Here is a 21,148-nt window from a genome sequence, read left to right as displayed (position 1 = left end):
ATATTTATGAACAGTCTCTATGTTCTCTTTAGATTCAGGATCAAAATTCAAATCGAAACATACTAGGTAAGCTTATTTGCTTAAAGTATCAAAATACTATTTCGCAAATTTTGATGTCTGAGAGTAGTTTGAGAAATTACAGATAAGATATAGTCTCAAAAGATCATACTCTGTGCTAATACGGAAAACAGGCTGTTGCATCTCATTAAAAAATGTGTTCTACAAGGTCATTTTTCAATCAGTTATTTGGAACTGGAAATACATCACAGAAATAATGTTACAAGTACACAAAAGTTTATTTAACTTATAAACAGTACTACAGAATATAAATATTATTTAGGAAGTTATTTCCATGAGACAAATGCTTTCAAGGTTTTAACTTGTAATGCTGATATTTCTCTTCTTACTTCAATAGAAAGGTAGAAGACTCCCACCCCTCTAAAGTTTCTTTCTTTTTTTTTGAGACAGAGTCTCGCTCTGTCGCCCAGGCTGGAGTGTAGTGGTGCGATCTTGGCTCACTGCAACCTCCGCCTCCTGGGTTCAAGCAATTCTCCTGCTGCAGCCTCCCGAGTAGCTGGGATTACAGGTGCCCGCCACCACACCTGGCTAATTTTTGTATTTTTAGTAGAGACAGGGTTTCACCATGTTGGCCAGGCTGGTCTCGAACCCCTGACCTCAGGTGATCCACCCACCTTAGCATGAGCGACTGCACCCAGCCCCACCCTTCTAAGTTTCTAATGATGAATCATTATAAAAGGGCTCCAGGGGAAATTGAAACACAGTAAAAAAAATGTTTAAGAGCAACAAGGAAAGACTGGCAGAAACAGACATCATTACAGGAAGCGTAGAGTCTGGACGTAGGAAGAATAAGGAGATAGTAGCTAGGATGCAGGATAGAATTAATTTTTTTGGTAAGATACAAACAGCTCTAATGACAAGGAACATGAGGAGTGGTAAAGGAAGATGACTGTAACTACAGAAAACAAAGTACTGGGGAGCTGATGAAGTATTTAAAAAAAGTATGTATGACTGTTGAGTCATCATAGAATCCTATGGTTGTCCATCAGCGTAAGGAAAATAGGTATTTATGAGGTATAGCAAGGCAGAGTTTTTACCAAGCTGCTAAGAGATCAGAGAAAATCCCTGGAAACATACTGGTTAGGGGCCAAGTGGCCTTTCCATACAAATGGCTGGAGTAAACATTTGTATGGAAAAGGTATTTTTAAGTTAGGGTTACCTAGGTACACAGAAATGTTTAGGTGAATTTCCTTTTTTTGCTTATTGCTACTTCTTTTCCATGCTACCCCTTCACAATAATACTAAATCAAGAAGGAAGAAGATAATCATTAATACATTGGGTACAAAAGTAATTGCGGTTTTTGCCATTACTCTCAATTACTCTTAATGGCAAAAACCCAATGTTATTAACAACACATTTAATGGTGGTATTATTTTAAAAACAATACTTACTTTTTATTCCATGGAAAGATAAAACATGCACAATCCCTATTCTCAAGAAATTTGGAACTATTAATGGCCTATCTTGCTTATTTTATATTTATGACACTACACTGTACTTGAAGTAACAAACTTTAGTTACATACACAGCTAACACTCAAGTTTTGTAGGTTTTTTTGGTAAAGATCATGCTTAAATTTTTTTAATTGCCCAGGTAATCATTAGCACAGTGACTGGCAAATAATAAATATGTGTATACTGATCATAATATTAGCTAATTCCTATTGACTATTACAAATTTCCTTCACCATATTTTAATAATTTTGTACGAATTCCTTTGGTTCTAATAATAATATACAAAGTAAGACTAGATTAGCATCTGAATTAGGTGCTACAATAATAATTTAACATTTGAAAAAGCAGTCTAGTTTTTCTTCTTGGATGTTATAAAGCAATGTAGAGTAACCTACCTGCCCATGATCGGAATGTTGCTATGATTCCCATTTTACTGGCTAGAAATCGTGCTTCTCTGTCTTCTCTGTTGGGGGTGGGTAGGCAGCGGGGAGAATCAATGAAATAAAATGTTAAAATGAGTTTTTTCCTGCTACTAAATCACAATAAGAGCTATCACTAATGTTTAAACATTTACACATAAAATTAAAACAAGACAAAGATCAGATCTACACTAAAGCAAATTAGCCAATTATAAACTGACTTCGAACTTAAATTCACAACATCGTTTAAGTCATAAATTCTGCTTTTCTACTCAGTTCTATATTCCTGCTCTCTCTGAAAACTATTCTTAGACAAGATTTAATTAAGCATTAAGTCTGCTTAATAAGCATCTGTGGTACTAGGCTGCCCCTTAGCAAAGAAAATTATCACAAAAACCTCTTAATTTTAATCACACACACTCTTTACTTCACAATCTTTGCTCTAAACTTATTTGAACGTTTCCAACAAGCAAGTTCAACAACCTATATAGTCACTGAAATGTTATGAAATAACTACATATTAACATCACCAGCTACTTTCTTCCTTGACAATTATGTACCCAACTGTTTCCATTATTCCCTCCTCTACAATAGTTATGACAATTAAGCAATTGAATTTTTTATATCTATTAAACATTTTTCATGGTTGGCTTATGGCCAGTTTCAATACTTAATAGCAATTTTGTGTCTCTTTATGTCACTCCAACCACCATGTCTACCCTGTCGATTGTCCCTTTTTTCCTGTGCCACCTTTTTTTTTAATCTTTCCTACTTAAATTCTTAATGGTTGTGAGCATACAAAAAATCACAGAACTGGGAAAAACAGCAACAAAAAGTAGAAGGAATAAACAGCAATGACAAAAAGTCAAATTAGATATTAGTGAGCAATTAGTCTACAAAAGTGGATTGAAAAGCTCAAAGAAAAAGACTAAGCTATGCAGCACCAGCTAAAATGAGAAAATAACAGAAATGAAAATGGGGGCGGGGGTGGCTTGGAAGAAGGGAGAATCAGACACCTGTGTGATTAAGCTTTCAGTGCTTTCTCTTAAAAAAGTTGGTGACATACACTGACTGTTTGGTAATCCATCTCTAACCTATTAAACTTGTAATATTTTAAAAATCAGTCATTTCCCTGTTCCCTGGTCATAATATACCCTTATTTACAGGCCTGATATCTACCTGCTTATACTCCAGAAACTTAGAAGAAAGTACAGAACCAAACAGGAAAGGAAGGATTCTGATGGAATAGCCCCACCCTCCCAATTCTAAGAAATATCTAGGTTCACCTGTTGTCCATCATCATATGCAGAATTCTATATATGGCCCTATCCCAAGATTCCATGACCTGATCTCTGGGTCCTCTGAACATGGTGAGGTATCAGCGCTATGACTGTGACTATGTTTATGTAATATTGTCTAGCAGAGCATAAGAAAGGGTATACAGCATATAGCAGGCTTGATCTAATTAGAGAGCTTTCTCTAGCTGGTAGCCAAAGAAAAAGTCAGAGAGGCTGAAAGCAGTAGAAAGATTCCAGCATTGTTGCCTTTGCAGAGGGAGAAGATCACGTGCTGAGGAATGTGGGAGGCCTCTAGAAGGTGAAAGTAGGCCCCAGCTGACAGCCAGTAAAGAAAAAGGCATAGCAGTTGTACAGTAGAAAGAAACTAAATTTTCTCAACAATCTGAATGACCTTGGAAGTGGATTCTTCACCAGAGCCTCCAGGCAAGACCTGAGCCAGACTTCTGATCTATCAAACTGTGATCTAATAAACTGGTATTGTTTTAAGCCATCATGCTTATTGTTATTTGGTGTGCAGCAACAGAAAACTCATATACTCTCCGCAATAAGAGAATGTCTATATTTCAAAAGAAGCCAAGAAAGGGCCTTACAAATTCCAATTCATAACTAAAGTTTGCAGGAATAAGTTTGAGAAGTCTTAGAGGACATCTACTTTGACCTCTTAGCTCAAAGTAGATCATGGTATGTTAGGGTGAGAATGAGTTCACAATGATGGATGTGACTGAAGGTATGAAACCATTTTTTTTTTTTTTTTGAGACAGAGTGTCGCTCTGTCACCCAGGATAGTGCAGTGGCGTGATCTCAGCTCAATGCAAACTCCGCCTCCCAGGTTCAAGCAATTCTCCTGCCTCAGCCTCTGGAGTAGCTGGGAATACCCATGCCCAGCTAATTTTTTTTTGTATTTTTAGTAGAGACGGGGTTTCACCAGATTGGTCAGGCTGGTCTCAAACTCCTGACCTCAGGCGGTCCACCCGCCTCGGCCTCCCAAAGTGCTAGGATTACAGAAATCACTATTTTTAACTCAGGGGAAAAATGAAAAACAATAAAAACATTTCCCTGGCAATGTATACTATGTATCGCAGTAAGTTTATGTCTACATTAAACTCATTGCAGTGCAATAAAGTCTACCAGAAAAACACTAGATAGCGTATTTAATGGAATTGTGTCATTTGCAAAATCTTTACAGAGTGCTTTATTTGATCCCTAAATTATGTTAAAGTTATCTCCAAATACCTAGTGAACATGTGCCTTTCTCTCCAAAAACACCCTGAAAATTATACTGTCTCATTTCTAGATAATAATATTTACTCTATTCTCATTTATTTCTGTATTAAACTTATTCTCAGAATTCTACATATTACATCATTCTGCTGACTCAGTAAGTTAAGGTCACTCTTCATTCTACTATCTACTGTTATTTCATTCTTTTAGTTTTTTAAATGTAATTATGCTAAAATATATACAATACAAAAACAATGACCTTGGTTTCTGTCACAGTCTACCATATATTTTTGGAAATAAGAAATTAATCTTTAAATTTCTCAAAGCTTTAAATTTTTTAAACCACAGTAAATTATGAGAGAAATGCAACATAATTCTATAAAATAGAAAATTTATTTAAACTTACATTTCTCTGGCTGTACATGGAATCACGCAAACCTAAAAGCTTTAGTATTAACATATACATTATCTTAAAAATTATTAGGAACCAATGTTACTTACTTGAGCTGTCCTTCAGCTGTATCTGGACTATGTCTGTAGTGAAAATCAGTATAGGGTGCTAAAATTCTCTATTTAAAAAAAAAAGGAAGAAAAGAGTCTTTATTTTAAAATGCATCCTTCCTGCATTTTATGGAATGTAACATTCCATTTCTCTCTATCTTTAATGGGTTTACTGCTTGGGGGACTTATTTCTTCTAACTCATCATCAGGGAATATGTTTGGTGATTTTTTTTAATGTACAAATTGAAGTTCTGAACTTTTAAATTGAGGTTTAACATGTATCTAAAACAGTGATTTTCTCAAACTAAGCACACTCATGTAACTAGCACAAGATAAAACATTATAGGCATCCTCAAAGCTCTATTATACCTTTGTAGTCACAATCAGTATCTATCCCAAGATAACCGTCTTGACTTCTGACACTATGATTAGTTTTGCCTGTGTTTGAAAATTTAAATAGTTCTATTAATGAACTGCACGTTCCTTTTGTTGCTGGTATAAAGAAAATCCAAGTTATTTTTGTGTGGTGTTGTTTGTATTCAGCAACCTTGCTAAAATAACTCATTACTTCAGAACTTAAGAGACAGGATCTTACTCTACTGTGCAGACTAAGGTGTAGTGAGTGGTGTGATCATAGCTTACTGCAACCTTGAACTCCTAGGCTCAAGCAACCCTCCCACCTTAGCCTCCAGAGTAGCTGGGATTACCGGCTACTTTAGAACTACTATATTTTATTAACAACCTTCCCATCTTGTCTATGACATTACTGTGGACATGAATTTTAGTTCTAAATATAATTTAAAATATAAGAGATTACTACTTTTAACAGTCATGATTCTTTTAAATCTATCATATATTTACTTTTACTGGTGCTCTTCATTCCTTCCTGCATTTCTTTGTCTTAGGTCATTTTCCTTTTAACTGAGGATTCCCTTTAGTCTTTATGTCTCCTTTTAACAACAAATCACATTTATTAATTTATACAGTTTCAATGACTTAAAAGTCTAGGAGAGGCTTGGCTACATGGTTATGGCTCAAAGTCTCATAAGATTTCAGTCCAAGCACTAGCCAAGCCTGTAGTCATCTGAAGGTCTGACTGGAGCTAGAGGATCTGCGTCAAGAAGTGTCATTCACAAGGTGCTGATTATTGGCAAGAGGGCTCAGTTCCTCCCTATGTACTATCTCGTTTGTTTTCTGAGCTTTACAACATGAAGCTTTATCAGTTTTGGAAACAAAGTTTTGGCCACTTTCTCTTTGGATCTTTGCTTCTGCCAATTTTTTCTCCCCAAAGACTGCAATTACGTTTTATCCCTTTTGTGCTGTTCAATTTCTTTCTTTTTTCTCTGTGCTTTACTGTGTGTATTAACATTATTTTTGTTTTACCCTTGGATATTTTTATTGACTTCTCTTTCAGTTTACTAATAACATCTTCCTGTTCAAACTGAATTTTAATTTCATTGTGCTCTGAATTCCAGATATCGTATTTTCAGTACTAGAATTTCCATTTGATTTTTTTCACATATCCAATTATATGGTAAAATTCTTCATTATTTCATCTATTTTATTTCTCTTCTTGAACAAATTAATCGGGGTTGTTTTAATGTCTTTTTCCTCTATCTGAATTACCTGCAAGCATGTTTCTATGGATTGTTTTTTTTCTTTTGGGTTTTCAGTCATACAGTCATGTCTTTTTACGTGACTAATTTCCGACTGAATGTCAGGCATTGTGCACTTTATAAAAGACTCCAGGTGATGTTATCTCCCACTAGAGATGGCTTATTCTTTCCTCTGCTAGACAGGTAGATTAAGGGGACTGATCACCTTATTCTAACGTCCAACTAAGTTAAATTGAGGCTACAATGCAATTTTGATAAGACTAAGTAGACCTCTGGTTTTCCTGTGTTTGAGGTTTGTTTCATTTATATAAAGGCTTTGCTAATCCACTGTGTGATATATAGGAATAAAAACTCAGCTGGCTGGGCATAGTGGCTCATACCTGTAAGCCCAGCAGTTTGGGAGGCTGAAGTGGGTGGACTGCATGAGCTCCAGGAGTTCAAGACCAGCCTGAGCAACATGGCAAAGCCCCGTTTCTACAAAAAATACAAAAATTAGCCAGGTGTGGTGGCATGTAACTATAGTCCCAGCTACTCAGGAGGTTGACATGGAAGGATCGCTTGAGTCCGGGAGGTCCAGGCTGCAGTGAGATGTGATTGCGCCACTACACTTAAGCCTGGGCAACAAAGTGAGACCCCATCTCAAAACAAAACAAAAAGCAAAACACAGAGCCTATACATATTATCTTTTATTCATCTCTCCAATTTTAAAATTACAGTTTTCTTACTTGATAAGAAAAAAAATTAAAGCTAAACATATTATAAAATATCAACAGTGCCAGTTTATTCCCACAGGATTCCAATAAATAATATACTTGAAATCACTTATTAGGACTATTATACTAACATTGTTAGTTAATAATATAGGCTAATGTCAATTTTATAATGTGAAGCATTTTTTTAAAAAGTCCTGATAAAAACAGAACACTTAAGTTTCAAAAAATGATTTGGAAAAACAAATTAGGGGACAATCAATCTTTTATATCACACATGATTTCATACCTAAATACAAACAAATCCTTGATTTAAACTGACTCCAAATACTATATTCAAAGGACAACAATGCAATACATGCACAGGAAGAAACTATAATACAGTGCATAATTCTGTTCCAACCTCCACGACATACTTTCTTATAAGGTATACAGTAGCCCTATTACTTTTGACTAACTGTAATAAACCTTACTTGAATCAGTAAAAAATTTAAGAGGTATTTACAAAATATACATACATGCTTTCTTTCAAGTAGATATAATTAGTTGCTAACAAAGTGCTTCCAACTTCAGATAATTTTAGGTTTCATAAATATTGTATAATTAGCAGGAGCTATTCACACACAATGTACTAAAGGCCTTAAAAACAAATGGTAATCTTAAATAGGTAAATTTGTTACGTAACTTTATTTGTACTCTAATTTGGTTCATAAACTTTTCATAGATAATACAAAAATAAAATTTACACATTGATGAAATATTCTTAAGAGTAATGTTTTCAATTCAGTCCAAACTGAATGATCTGTAAAACAGAGCTGGGAATAAATCAGTGTCGGCTAATTTAGGCTTGATAATTAATGTGGTGCTGCATCTATAGAATTTAGTATTTCAAAGTAAAAGTATACATTTATAATAATATTTTAAAACTAGAAAAGAATATTAAAGTTCCTACCTCTAATTCTACATCAGCTCGCACATACTGTCGAGTCTTTGGATGATTAAGAAGGTGCAAAATTGTAGTAATTAGGGCCTCATTTATTCGACTTAATTGGCAATCGATCACATTTTTCAAGATGGTGTTTAGTCCACCTCGAAGGGCCACCACCTCTGGATTCTGAAGTGCTAAAAGAGAAAAACTTAACATATTATATTTGGGGTAATTATTAAAAGTAATAAAAAAATCTAGGCTTTAAAACTTAATTGCCTTTCTGACTTGAAAAACTTTCTAATACCAACATTTATAAGAACAGGTAGATAAAAGGACAAGTGGAAAATGTAAGAGTCACTGAATATACTTCCCCACAACCTGATATTTAAAATATCTTTGGATTGTCTTTTCATACCCTTTGTCCATATAATAACGGAATGGCTTTTTTTCCTATCAATTGCAGGGAGTTCTTTATAAAGTAGGGATATTAGCCATTTATCTGTCTCAAATCTTTCATGTGTGATTTAACTTCAGATTTTGATTAAAATGGTGTATTTCATTTCTATTTTTATTAAACACACACAGAGAACACACAGTTTAATAATTTTAAGCTCAGAAATTTCTTGCTCCAAAGATCAGGCATTTCTTTGCATATGTGCATGTGTACGTATGTGTTTTAAAAGAGTTCATGAATTAGTTACACTTCGGTTTTCAATCTGTTAGGAAGCTGAGTTTTGTTAAGATGATAAACTCAATTTTCCCCCTCCCAAATGTTGAATCAATTATCCTGGGATGCTTCCCAAACTAGTTTTTGTACTTTATGATACATTAAAGTTTTCTGTTTATCAGGGTCAGCAACTCTTGATTCTCTTTCATTTTTCTCTCCCTTAACAACCTAGGTTAAGTTTAAAATTATACATACATACACACATATATATACATATATATATACACACATATACATATATATAAACAGTTAACAGTTTATACATACATATACATATAAATATATTCTCTTTCAAAAATGTTTATTTTTACTCTTTTTCAAAAATGTTTTCATGGTTGGTTCTTTACTGTTTATTCTTCCAGAAAATTTTAGAATCAAGTTTATTTTCTTCTATTTTCTAAAATGAGGCATAATTACATTTAGTAAAATCACAGATCTTAATGGTATAGTTCAATAAACTATGAACAATGTCCCACTCAACATACAGAACTCTCAGTATCCTAGAAAGATCTCTCACATTACTTTCCAATGAGTCCTCCTCCACTGCACAGGCAGCCACTGTTCTCATTTCTACCCTTATAGATTAGTTGTGTCTTCTTAAGAACCAATTTGACAAATTCAAAAGTACTTCCCAAACACACACAAGTCATACACAGTTCTTATAAAATTTGTCTTATATATTTTCTTTTCTACTTTAAAATAGTATTGCTTTTTCTAATTACTGATTATTGTTGAAACACAAAAATCTGTCAAATCTGTGTTTTCACATAGTCCTACTACCTAAAATTAAGTTGGTTTTCGCTTCAGAGTTTTTCTATATATAAGATACCATCTACAAAGTAACACTGTCTCCTTTCCAATATATAAACATATTTTATTTTGGCTAATAACCTGGCTAAAAGTTTTAAAATAATGCTAATTAATAGTTACAAGGATGTGGTATCTGTAGAAATTCACCATTAAGAATAGCATTGATTGTTGATTTGAGATAAATATTCTTGAACGTTAACAAAGGAGCCTTCTAATTATCTATGTATCTAGGTATATGTGCATCTGTGTACATGTACATAAAATGCTAGTTACATAATAAGAAATTTGTAGGTTTGGCCAGGCACGGTGGCTCAGGCCTGTAATCCCAGCACTTTGGGAGGCTGAGGCGGGTGGATCACGAGGTCAAGAGATCGAGACATCCTGGCCAACATGGTGAAACCCCATCTCTACTGAAAATACAAAAAAAAATTAGCTGGGTGTGGTGGCGCGTGCCTGTAGTCCCAACTACTCGGGAGGCTGAGGCAGAATTGCCTGAACCCAGGAGGCGGAGGTTGCAGTGAGCCTGAGATTGTGCCACTACACTCCAGCCTGGTGGCAGAGTGAGACTCCATCTCAAAAACAAAAACAAAACAAAACAAAACAAAACAAAACACAAGAAAGAAATTTGTATCTTTTTAATGCTCTAAATCAGATAACACTACGTAAGAATTACCTGTTGTTTTTTTAAAACAAAAGTACCTGGATGAGTTTTTTTGGAGCAATTATTTTATCAATGTTTTCAAATACTTCTATAGCTTTTGAACTATTTGTATTTTACAATTTGTGAGTGACTGGAAATTAAAATTTATCCTGAAAATCCATTCATATTATTAAGTTTCCGAATACACATAAAAACTATTCTCTTCATTTATTTATCTTTTGTATTTCAAATTTTCGAGTTTTCCAAACATTTGTGGATTTTAGTTTCTTCTTCCAATTAACAATTTAGATTACATAATCTATCTTGTTCAATAATTAAGACTTTTACTTTTACTGGTTTTTCTCCATCTGCTTAACATGAAATGGATTTTTTTTTTCTTCTTTTGGTATTTCTTGAGTTATACTGGTTCACTCACTTATTTTTTGCTTAATTATAATGAGCTTTCTAATGAAAAATTATCCTTGAGTATAGCTTTCTAGGCATCCAGGCAGTCCTACAGATTGGTGCACAGTCAAGTTTTACTATATATTTTTAAAATTTCCCTAATCACAGTTCTGACTCTGTCTTTAAATCAACAAGTATTGTGGTCTTTTAAAAAAATCCTCAATGGTAGGTTTTGGTTCTCTTTTTTTTTTAGCTTAAACTTTTGTTATCATTTATCACCTCAAGAAGGAATGTAACCAACACCATTCCTACTTCAGGTGGCAAAAAAAACATCTTTTCTTGTGACTTAAAATTATATTTCTTTGATAATAAGTGAGGTTGAACTTTTAAAATATGTTGTTGTTGTTGGTGGTGGTGGTGTTTTGATACAGACTCTCGCTCTATCACCCCAGCTGGAGTGCAGTGGTGAGATCTCGGCTCACTGCAACCTCCGCCTCCCGGGTTCAAGCGATTCTCCTGCCTCAGCCTCCCAAGTAGCTGGGACTATACGCGTACCTTTTTTTTGTTTGTTTTTTAGTAGAGACGGGGTTTCTCCATGTTGGTTGGCCAGGATGGTCTCGATCTCTTGACCTCGTGATCCACCCGCCTCGGCCTCCCAAAGTGCTGGGCGTGAGCCACCATGCCCAGCCTAAAATATGTTGCTTAGCCATGCATTTCTTTGAGAATTACAGCCATCACTCTGGATCCACAGGGAAATGGTTCTAGGACCCCCGATGATACCAAAATTCTCAGATGCTCAAGTCCTTTATATAAAATGGCATAGTATTTACATATAACCTATGCACATCCTCTCATATACTTTAAATCACCTCTAGATTACTTACAATACCCTACAATGTAAACCCTATGTAAATGGTTATACTGTATTTTAAAATGTTTTTTTTCTCTAAATGTTTTAGAACTGCAGATGGTTCAATCCACAGATGTGGAAGCTGTGGATATGAAAGGCCAACTGTATTTGTTTTCCTATTGGTTTGTATATAAATAAATTACTTATTTTACTTGTTACATTTACTTTTTTATTGGATTGTTCTGGCACTGCTTGTTTTTGTGACTCCTTATAGTAATATCTATAGCTGCCAAAATCCCTGTGTGATTTCTTTTGATAACTCAAAACTCCTTTTCCTTCCAATGATCAGATAAATATTCATCCATGTTCCCCACTGGCCCCAGTTTTTTCCCTGTTTAGCCCTTTCATGCCTTTGCACCTAGAATTCTATTTTTTTTTTTTTTTTTTTTTTTTTGAGACGGAGTCTCGCACTGTCACCCAGGCTGGAATGCGATCTCGGCTCACTGCAACCTCCGCCTACTGGGTCCAAGCGATTCTCCTGCTTCAGCCTCCCGAGTAGCTGAGATTACAGGTGCATGCCACCATGCCTGGCTAATTTTTGTATTTTTAGTAGAGACAGGGTTTCACCATATTGATCAGGCTAGTCTTGAACTCCTGACCTCAGGTGATCCGCCTGCCCCCGGCCTCCCAAAGTGCTGGGATTACAGATGTGAGCCACCACACCTGGCCTAGAGTTTATTATTTTTAGGCATAATGGATTGTTTACTGTTTTTAACCCACATCAAGAATGATTTGGTTTGGCTCTGTGTCCCCACCCAAATCTCATCTCAAATTGGACCCACATGTCGAGGAAGGGACCTGGTGGGAGGTGACTGAATTATGGGGCGGTTTTCTCCATGCTGTTCTCGTGATAGTGAATCTCATGAAATCTGAAGGTTTAAAAGTGACACTTCCCCTTCGCTCTTTCTCCTGCTGCTATGTAAGACATGCCTCACTTCCATTGCCTTCTGCCACAATTATAAGTTTCCTGAGGCCTCTCAAGTCATGCAGAACTATGAGTCAAATAAACCTTTTTTCTTCATAAATTACCCAGTCTCAAGTAGTTCATAATAGTGTGAAAATGAACTAATACAAACATACAAAATAACTAATGTTAGAGAGCCAGACTTTAGTAGATTCTATAATATTACTGGAATTTGGACAATTCCTATACTAAATTTAATGATGAAGAAAAGTTTAAAATTTATAGAATTTTAATGTCTCATTGAAATTATTTGTTAAATAACAAGTTCTCTACTTCCCTACCAGAAATGTACTACTTTTTCATATTTTTGGAACAATAAAGAATTCATGCATTAAAGGCCTTAAAAATGTTATATATCCAATCACATCATCTGCAAACAGAGACAATTTGATTTCTTCTCTTCCTATTTTAATACCCTTTATTTATTTCTCTTGCCTGATTGTCCTGGCCAGAACTTCTAATACTATGTTGAATAGGAGTGGTGACAGAGGGCATCTTTGTCTTGTGCCGGTTTTCAAAGGGAATGCTTCCAGCTTTTGCTCATTCAGTATGATATTGGCTGTGGATTTGTCATAAACAGCTCTTATTATTTTGAAACACGTTCCATCAATACATAGTTTACTGAGAGTTTTTAGCATGAAGGGGTGTTGAATATTTTACTGAAGGCCTTTTCTGCATCTATTGAGGTAATCATGTGGATTTTGTCATTGGTTCTGTTTATGTGATGGGTTATGTGTACTGATTTGCGTATGCTGAACTAGCCTTGCATCCCAGGGATGTGGCCAACTTGATCATGGTGGATAAGCTTTTTGACGTGCTGCTGGATTTGGTTTGCCAGTATTTTATTGAAGATTTTCACATCGATTTTCATCAGGGATATTAGCCTGAAATTTTCTTTTTTTGTTGTGTCTCTGCCAGGTTTTGGTATCAGGATGGTACTGGCCTCAAAAAATGATTAGGAAGGAGTTCCACTTTTTCTATTGTTTGGAATGGTTTCAGAAGGCGTGGTACCAGCTCCTCTTTGTACCTCTGGTAGAATTCAGCTGTGAATCCATCTGGTCCTGGGCTTTTTTTGGTTGGTAGACTATTAATTACTGCCTCAATTTCAGAACTTGTTATTTTCTATTCTTCTTCTTGGTTTAGTCTTGGGAGGGCGTATGTGTCCAGGAATTTATCCATTTATTCGAGATTTTCTAGTTTATTTGCATAGAGGTGTTTATAGTATTCTCTTGTAACAGTCTGTATTTCTGTGGGATCAGTGGTGATATCCCCTTTATCATTTTTTATTGCACCTATTTGATTCTTCTCTCTTTTCTTCTTTGTTAGTCTGGCTAGTGGTCTATTTTGTTAATCTTTTCAAAAAACCAGCTCCTGGATTCATTCGTTTTTTTGAAGGGTTTTTCGTGTATCTCCTTCAGTTCTCGTTTGATCTCAGTTATTTCTTGTCTTCTGCTAGCTTTTGAACTTGTTTGCTCTTGCTTCTCTAGTTCTTTTAATTGTAATGTTAGGATGTCGACTTTAGATCTTTCCCGCTTTCTCCTGTGAACATTTAGTGCTATAAATTTCCCTCTAAACACTGCTTTAGCTGTGTCCCAGAGATTCTGGTATGATGTGTTTTTGTTCCCATTGTTTTCAAAGAACTTATTAATTTCTGCTTTAATTTCATTATTTACCCAGTAGTCATTAAGGAGCAGGTTGTTCAGTTTCCATGTAGTTGTGCAGTTTTGAGTGAGTTTCTTAATCCTGAGTCCTAATTTGATTGAACTGTAGCCTGAGAGACTGCCTTGATTTCTGTTCTTTTGCATTTGCTGAGGAGTGTTTTACTTCCAATTATGAGGTCAATTTTACAGTAAGTGTGATGTAGTGCTGAGAAGAATGTATATTCTGTTGATTTGGGGTGGAGAGTTCTGTAGATGTCTATTAGGTCTGCTTGGTCCAGAGCTAAGTCCTGAATATCCTAGTTAATTTTCTGTCTCGTTGATCTAATATTGACAGTGGAGTGTTAAAGTCTCCCACTATTATTGTGTGGGAGTCTAAGTCTCTTTGTAGGTCTCTAAGAACTTGCTTTATGAATCTGGGTGCTCTTATATTGGGTGCATATATATTTAGGATAGTTAGCTCTTCTTGTTGCTTTGATCCCTTTACCATTAAGTAATGCCCTTCTTTGTCTTTTCTGATCTTTGCTGGCTCAAAGTCTGTTTTATCAGAGACTAGGATTGCAACACATGCTTCTTTTGCTTTCCATTTGCTTGGTAAATATTCCCCCATCCCTTTATTTTGAGCTTATGTGTATCTTTGCACGTGAGATGGGTCTCCTTAGAAAACTCCATCGTCTCAGTGCAAAATCTCCTTAAGCTGATAAGCAACTTCACCAAAGTCTCAGGATACAAAATCAATGGGCAAAAATCACAAGCATTCCTATACACCAATAATAGACAAACAGAGAGCCAAATCATGAGTGAATTCCCATTAACAATTGCTACAAAGAGAATAAAACACCTAGGAATCCAACTTACAAGGGATGTGAAGGACCTCTTCAAGGAGAACTACAAACCACTGCTCAAGGAAATAAGAGAGAACACAAACAAATGGAAGAACATTCCATGCTCATGGACAGGAAGAATCAATATCGTGAAAATGGCCATACTGCCCAAAGCAATTTATAGATTCAAAGCTATCCCCATCAAGCTACCATTGACTTTCTTCACAGAATTGGAAAAAATACTTTAAATTTCATATGGAACCAAAAAAGACCCCATATAGCCAAGACAATCCTAAGCAAAAAGAACAAAGCTGGAGGCATCATGCTACCTGACCTCAAACTATACTACAAGGCTACAGTAACCAAAATAGCACGGTACTGGTACCAAAACAGATACATAGGCCAATAGAACAGAACAGAGGCCTCTGAAATAACACCATACATCTACAACCATCTGATCTTTGACAAACCTGACAAATATAAGCAACGGGGAAAGGATTCCCTATTTAATAAATGGTGTTAGGAAAACTGGCTAGCCATATGCAGAAAACTGCAACTGGACTCCTTTCTTACACCTTATACAAGAATTAACTTGAGATGGATTAAAGACCTACAACCATAAAAACCTTAGAAGAAAACCTAGGCAATATCACTCAGGACACATGCATGGGCAAAGACTTCATGACTAAAACACCAAAACCAATGGCAACAAAAGCCAAAATTGACAAATGGGATCTAATTAAACTAAAGGGCTTTTGCACAGTAAAAGAAACTATCATCAGCGTCAACAAGCAACCTACAGAATGGGAAAAAAATTTTGCAATCTATCCATCTGACAAAGGTCTAATATCCAGAATCTACAAGGAACTTAAACAAATTTACAAGAAAAAAACAACCCCATCAAAAAGTGGGCAAAGGATATGAACAGACACTTCTCAAAAGAAGACATTTATGTGGCCAACAAACATGAAAAAAAGCTCATTACCACTGGTCATTAAAGAAATGCAAATCGAAACCACAATGAAATACCATCTCACCCCAGTAAGAATGGCGATCATTAAAAAGTCAGGAACCAACAAATGCTAGAGAGGATGTGAAGAAATAGGAACGCTTTCACACTGTTGGTGGGACTGTAAATTAGTTCAACCATTGTGGAAGAAGAGTGTGGCAATTCCTCAAGTATCTAGAACCAGAAATACCATTTGACACAGCAATCTCATTACTGGGTATATTTACAACTCATTGTACTATAAAGGCACATGCACACATGTGTTTACTGCAGCACTGTTCACAATACAAAAGGTTTGGAACCACTTCAAATGCCCATCAGTGATAGACTGGATAAAGAAAATGTGGCACATATACACCATGGAATACTATGCAGCCATTAAAAAAGGATGAGTTCATGTCCTTTGCAGGGACATGGACGAAGCTGGAACCTATCATTCTCAGCATAATAACACAGGGGCAGAAAACTAAACACTGCATGTTCTCACTCATAAGTGGGAGTTGAATAATGAGAACAAATGGACACAGGGAGAGGAACATCACACCCCGGGGCCTATCAGGGGTCGGGGGAGGGACAGCATTAGGAGAAATACCTAATTTAGATGACAAGTTGATGTGCACAGCAAACCACCATGGCATGTGTATAGCTATGTAACAAACCTACACATTCTGCACGTGTATCTCAGAACTTAAAGTATAATTTAAAAAAATACATATATATGATATATATGACATATATATCATTATATATATGTCATTATATAATGACATATAATGACATATAATGATTATATATGATATATATATCTCTCTCTCTCTCAAATGTTATATATCCTTTCTAAAATATTACATTTTCATTACTTGAAGAAAATTCTGACCTAGTTCACAGATAATGGCAATGCATGCTCGGACCATTCTGTCTCTTTCTTGAAGTCCATCATTTCCAACTGCAATTAATGAGTTGGTCACAGAACTAGGAAACAAGGAAGCATTCACAGTAATCATCTGTAACAGAAGGAATCAGAAAAAGAAGTTACTTTAGTAATACATTTCTTAAACCTATTTTGTCCAGACTGAAGTAGTTAATAACAGAATAAGATCCAGAATAAGATCTAGGTATCAATTTTAATCTTTTGCTTATGGATATTTCAAAAGATTAATATAACTAATAATTGATGTAACAAATGTTAACAGCCATTACTATGGAAAATGTGTTAGATTTTTTTCTAACAGTACAGACTATAAATTCACTGACCAAATGTTTCTGAGATTTTAAATTACTCTAGAATAGGGCCTAAATCTTAAACAGTTTTTCAGTACCTAGACAAGGTAAACCAGAGGGGACAATAGTAGTCAATATACTACTGTACTTTTACGATCCTGACCAACTCTCCATATACTATCATCACCAAGTCCTACCAATTTACTTCCATAACATCTTTATCTCTACTCCCCTCTCCTCATGAAATTAATTGATTAACTTGGGCCCTCACTCTCACTCTGACTACTGCAATAGATATCTAATGATCTCCTTACTCTCTAGTCACCTCTCCCATCAATCACTTGTTGCTATACCAGAAAGCAGAGTTCATAATCCAAATCTATTTTTAATATTTCAAAAATTCTGATGGAAATATCTTGTAATAAAATTTTGTATGAATCTCACATTAAATGAAAGATCTAACTGGCAGTAACATTTGGAATATTGAAAACAGGTAACATATGTCTTTGATTTGGGAAACAGAAAATTATGTAGCTAATTATTGTTTAATAAATAAAGACTATTTTGCAAATTAATTCAAAATAGCAGGTTACTGGAGTGGAAATAAAATATTTTGTTTGTATAGTAATAAAATATTAGAGAAAATTAAATTGACCCAGATGTTACTAGATTTATTGTCCTGTTGATAAAATAAAACTTGTGAGATGAAACAATTAGAGGATGTAATATAACTAATGAAAGACACACAATTAAGTCTTACAGAAGATCAAAAGATCTGTTTGATCAGTAGTTGTAAGTGGTTTGTCATTTAAACAGCATTTTTAAGACATATTACAAAGTTCACCTGAAATTACAGAATACAGTTCTACAACCATAAATCAAATACATCTCCAATAACTGTAGAATCTACAAAAGCTTTCATATTCATTTCTAAGTCAGTTTTTTCAATTAACTGAAAAAGGAGAGAAAGAAAGGGAGAAGGAAGGAGGTATAGAAGTATAGGAAATCAATCTTCCTGGGTGAAAGAATTCTAACATCTTATGTCGTTAAGTTCTTTTTTAATACTTTCTGATCTTTTATTATTCTTATAAGGAGCTTATGAGAAAATTTCTCCAAACAGCAAAATGCATGTAATATATTCTGTAAAGAGCTGGCTGAAAAAACCGGCAAAATGGTTTTTAGAGTTAAGTCTGCTATAATAAACTATGTTACCTTGGCTAAACCAATCCTCTCGTGTCTCAGTTTCCTCATTTGTAAAATGAAGATATGTATGAACAGATGATTTCTAAAGTTTCAAGTATAAAATTCTATATAAATCTTGTGTCTACTAAACATATACTTAATTCACCAGATTGTGCTATGAAATATATACATAAAATTTTTACAAATAAAATCACTCTTCTTATTTTCCAGGGAAATATATGCAAAGAAACTCTTAAATTGTGTGTAAATCAGAGAATGCTTTCCTCATAAATCAATGAATGCTCAGTAAGGGAGAAGCCATAAAATGCAGTCACTGTTAAAACTGTAAAAGTTTAACAATCTCTTCTGGCATGACAGGGCAGACATATAAAACAAATTAAAGATCATGATTAGGTAATAAATTTGTGGAACTGACACAAAGGAATTAGAGAAGCACTGAGTTACCTAAGGGGAGTATCTAATATTTGAGCTGAGACTAGAAGATTGATGTAAGGTGAGAAGGGCTGAAAATGAAGAGTAGGAAGGAAGTAACAATTGTGGTAGTAGTGGTGGGTAGTTTGCTACACACGGTGGCAAAACACATGTCAGATAGAAATGGTTGGCTGGACCAAAACTGGGCTCTGAAGGCCAAAGTAGGCAGGTTGAACTTCAAACTCAGGGGCCAATGTAGGTTTGGAAATTTTGGAGAAGAGGGTTCTTGCTTTGGCTTTGCCACTATCTTGCTAGGTATCAAGGGCATGAGATACCAGCCAATGAATCTCTTTCAAATGTAAAAAGTTTGTGGAATTCCTTATTACATGAATAAAGAAACTATATATGAAAAAAATGACAGCTCAAATTAGGTGGGCAGCGAGTAGAATTTAAATAAGATTAAGAAAAGAATAGTAGTAACTGACTAGTAGAAAAATTACATTAAAAATGAGGGAGATAAAGCCAGAAAAGAGCTGCCTGCATTGGAAGGGAGAGAGAGAAGGGGGAAATCAGAGACATGGAAAAGAAAAAAGCAGACAGAACATTTCCAAATGAATGAGATGGGTAAAATAAGAGAAAAAGTAACATAAGAATTCCTTAATTATTCATAGTGTAAGTTATCCTAAAGCAAAAAATGTTTTTCCTTATCCTTTAAAATATAATAGACATACTTTTATTAGAAATTTTAAGACTCCTGGGAATTCATACAAAAAAACTCAGTGATATAGTAATTATAATATTAAATATTAATTTCTACTGCAGGTTGAGCATCCCTAATCCAAAAATCCAAAATGCTCCAAAATCAAAAACTTTTTGAGCACTGACATGAGCCAGAAGTAGAAAATTCAGCATCTGACAACTTTGCTTTCTGATGGTTCAATATACATAAACTTTGTTTCATGCACAAAATTCTTAAAAATATTATACAAAATTGGCCGGGCGCGGTGGCTCACGCCTGTAATTCCAGCACTTTGGGAGGCCGAGGTGGGCAGATCACGAACTCAGGAGATCAAGACCATCCTGGTTAACACGGTGAAACCCCGTCTCTACTAAAAATAAAATAAAATAAAAAATTAGCAGGGCGTGGTGGCGGGTGCCTGTAGTCCCAGCTACTGGGGAGGCTGAGGCAGGAGAATGGCTTGAACCCGGGAGGTGGAGCTTGCAGTGAGCCGAGATTGCGCCACTGCACTCCAGCTTGGGTGACAGAGTGAGACTCCGTCTCAAAAATATATATATATATATTATACAAAATTAACTTCAGGATATGTGTACAAGGTGTATATGAAATGTAAATAAATTCTGTGTTTAGATTTAGGTTTCATCCACAAGATAACTTACTGTGTATACACAAATATTCCAAAACCCAAAAAAATACAAAATGGGAAATAACTTCAGGTCCCAAGCGTTTCGGATAAGGAATACTCAACCCGTAGTACAGCTGCCAAGGTTTTACTAAAAAAAAAAAAAAAAAAAAAGTGTGCTTCAGATGCCAAAAGCACTAATGAAATTATAGTTTCTCTGGCCGATAGAGGCCACTGTTCGTTCAGCAAATGTGCTCTCACTCTAACCCTTTTAGCATAAACCAAGGAAAAGCCCTGCGCCACAATTCTTCCGCTGATTCTATATCCCACCACCAAATATCAGCAATCTTCCTGTTCTAGGATTCACAAATGGTATGTGAGTCAACTACTCTGCATCTCAGAAGACAATCAAATGAAATGATATTTTTGTTATGCTATTATTTTTGAGCAATTAAAAACTGAGCTACTTTAAATTTTAACTTATGCAAAAATACAAAATTGAAGTAAAACATTTACTAAAATATCCAAAATTGAATTTAATTGTCTGAATCCATTTGAAATTGTCTTTTCTTCTGACAGCAGTCTCTAAAGCGGTTATGCTCAAAGTGTAGACCAGGAAATTCTGAGGGTCCTTAAGATATTTTCAGAGATTCTGCATAGCAATACAAAGACATTATTTGTCCTTTTTACTCTTATTTTCTCACAAGTGTGTACTAAAGTTTTCCGGGGGCTCCACCTCATGTGTTATCAAAACAGACTGAATGCAGAAGCAAATATGA

General features: G+C 35.2%; 1 protein-coding gene across 17 annotated transcripts in view; it reads right to left on the bottom strand.

The window, feature by feature from the left end:
- RICTOR (RPTOR independent companion of MTOR complex 2) overlaps nt 1–21,148 on the bottom strand; it is a 135,387-nt gene that overhangs the window by 35,729 nt on the left and 78,510 nt on the right. For 11 of the 17 annotated variants that reach the window (XR_010157247.1, XM_016953382.4, XM_016953384.4 and 8 more), the window contains 4 exons: nt 17,051–17,177; nt 8,251–8,420; nt 4,973–5,040; nt 1,929–1,996 (listed from right to left, as the gene is read on the bottom strand). Coding sequence is in view for 16 of the 17 variants with exons in the window: in XM_016953382.4 (XP_016808871.1) it covers nt 1,929–1,996; nt 4,973–5,040; nt 8,251–8,420; nt 17,051–17,177 (433 nt within the window). In the remaining variant the exon portion in view is untranslated. The remainder of the gene's footprint in view (nt 1–1,928; nt 1,997–4,972; nt 5,041–8,250; nt 8,421–17,050; nt 17,178–21,148) is intronic. The other 6 variants (XM_063811276.1, XM_063811279.1, XM_063811280.1 and 3 more) reach the window with 3 other exon arrangements.

This window comes from Pan troglodytes, chromosome 4 (assembly GCF_028858775.2).
Source record: "Pan troglodytes isolate AG18354 chromosome 4, NHGRI_mPanTro3-v2.0_pri, whole genome shotgun sequence".
Lineage (NCBI taxonomy): Eukaryota > Metazoa > Chordata > Mammalia > Primates > Hominidae > Pan > Pan troglodytes.
The sequence above is the reverse complement of the archived record's forward strand: the minus strand, read 5'-3'. Positions and strand labels throughout refer to the sequence as shown.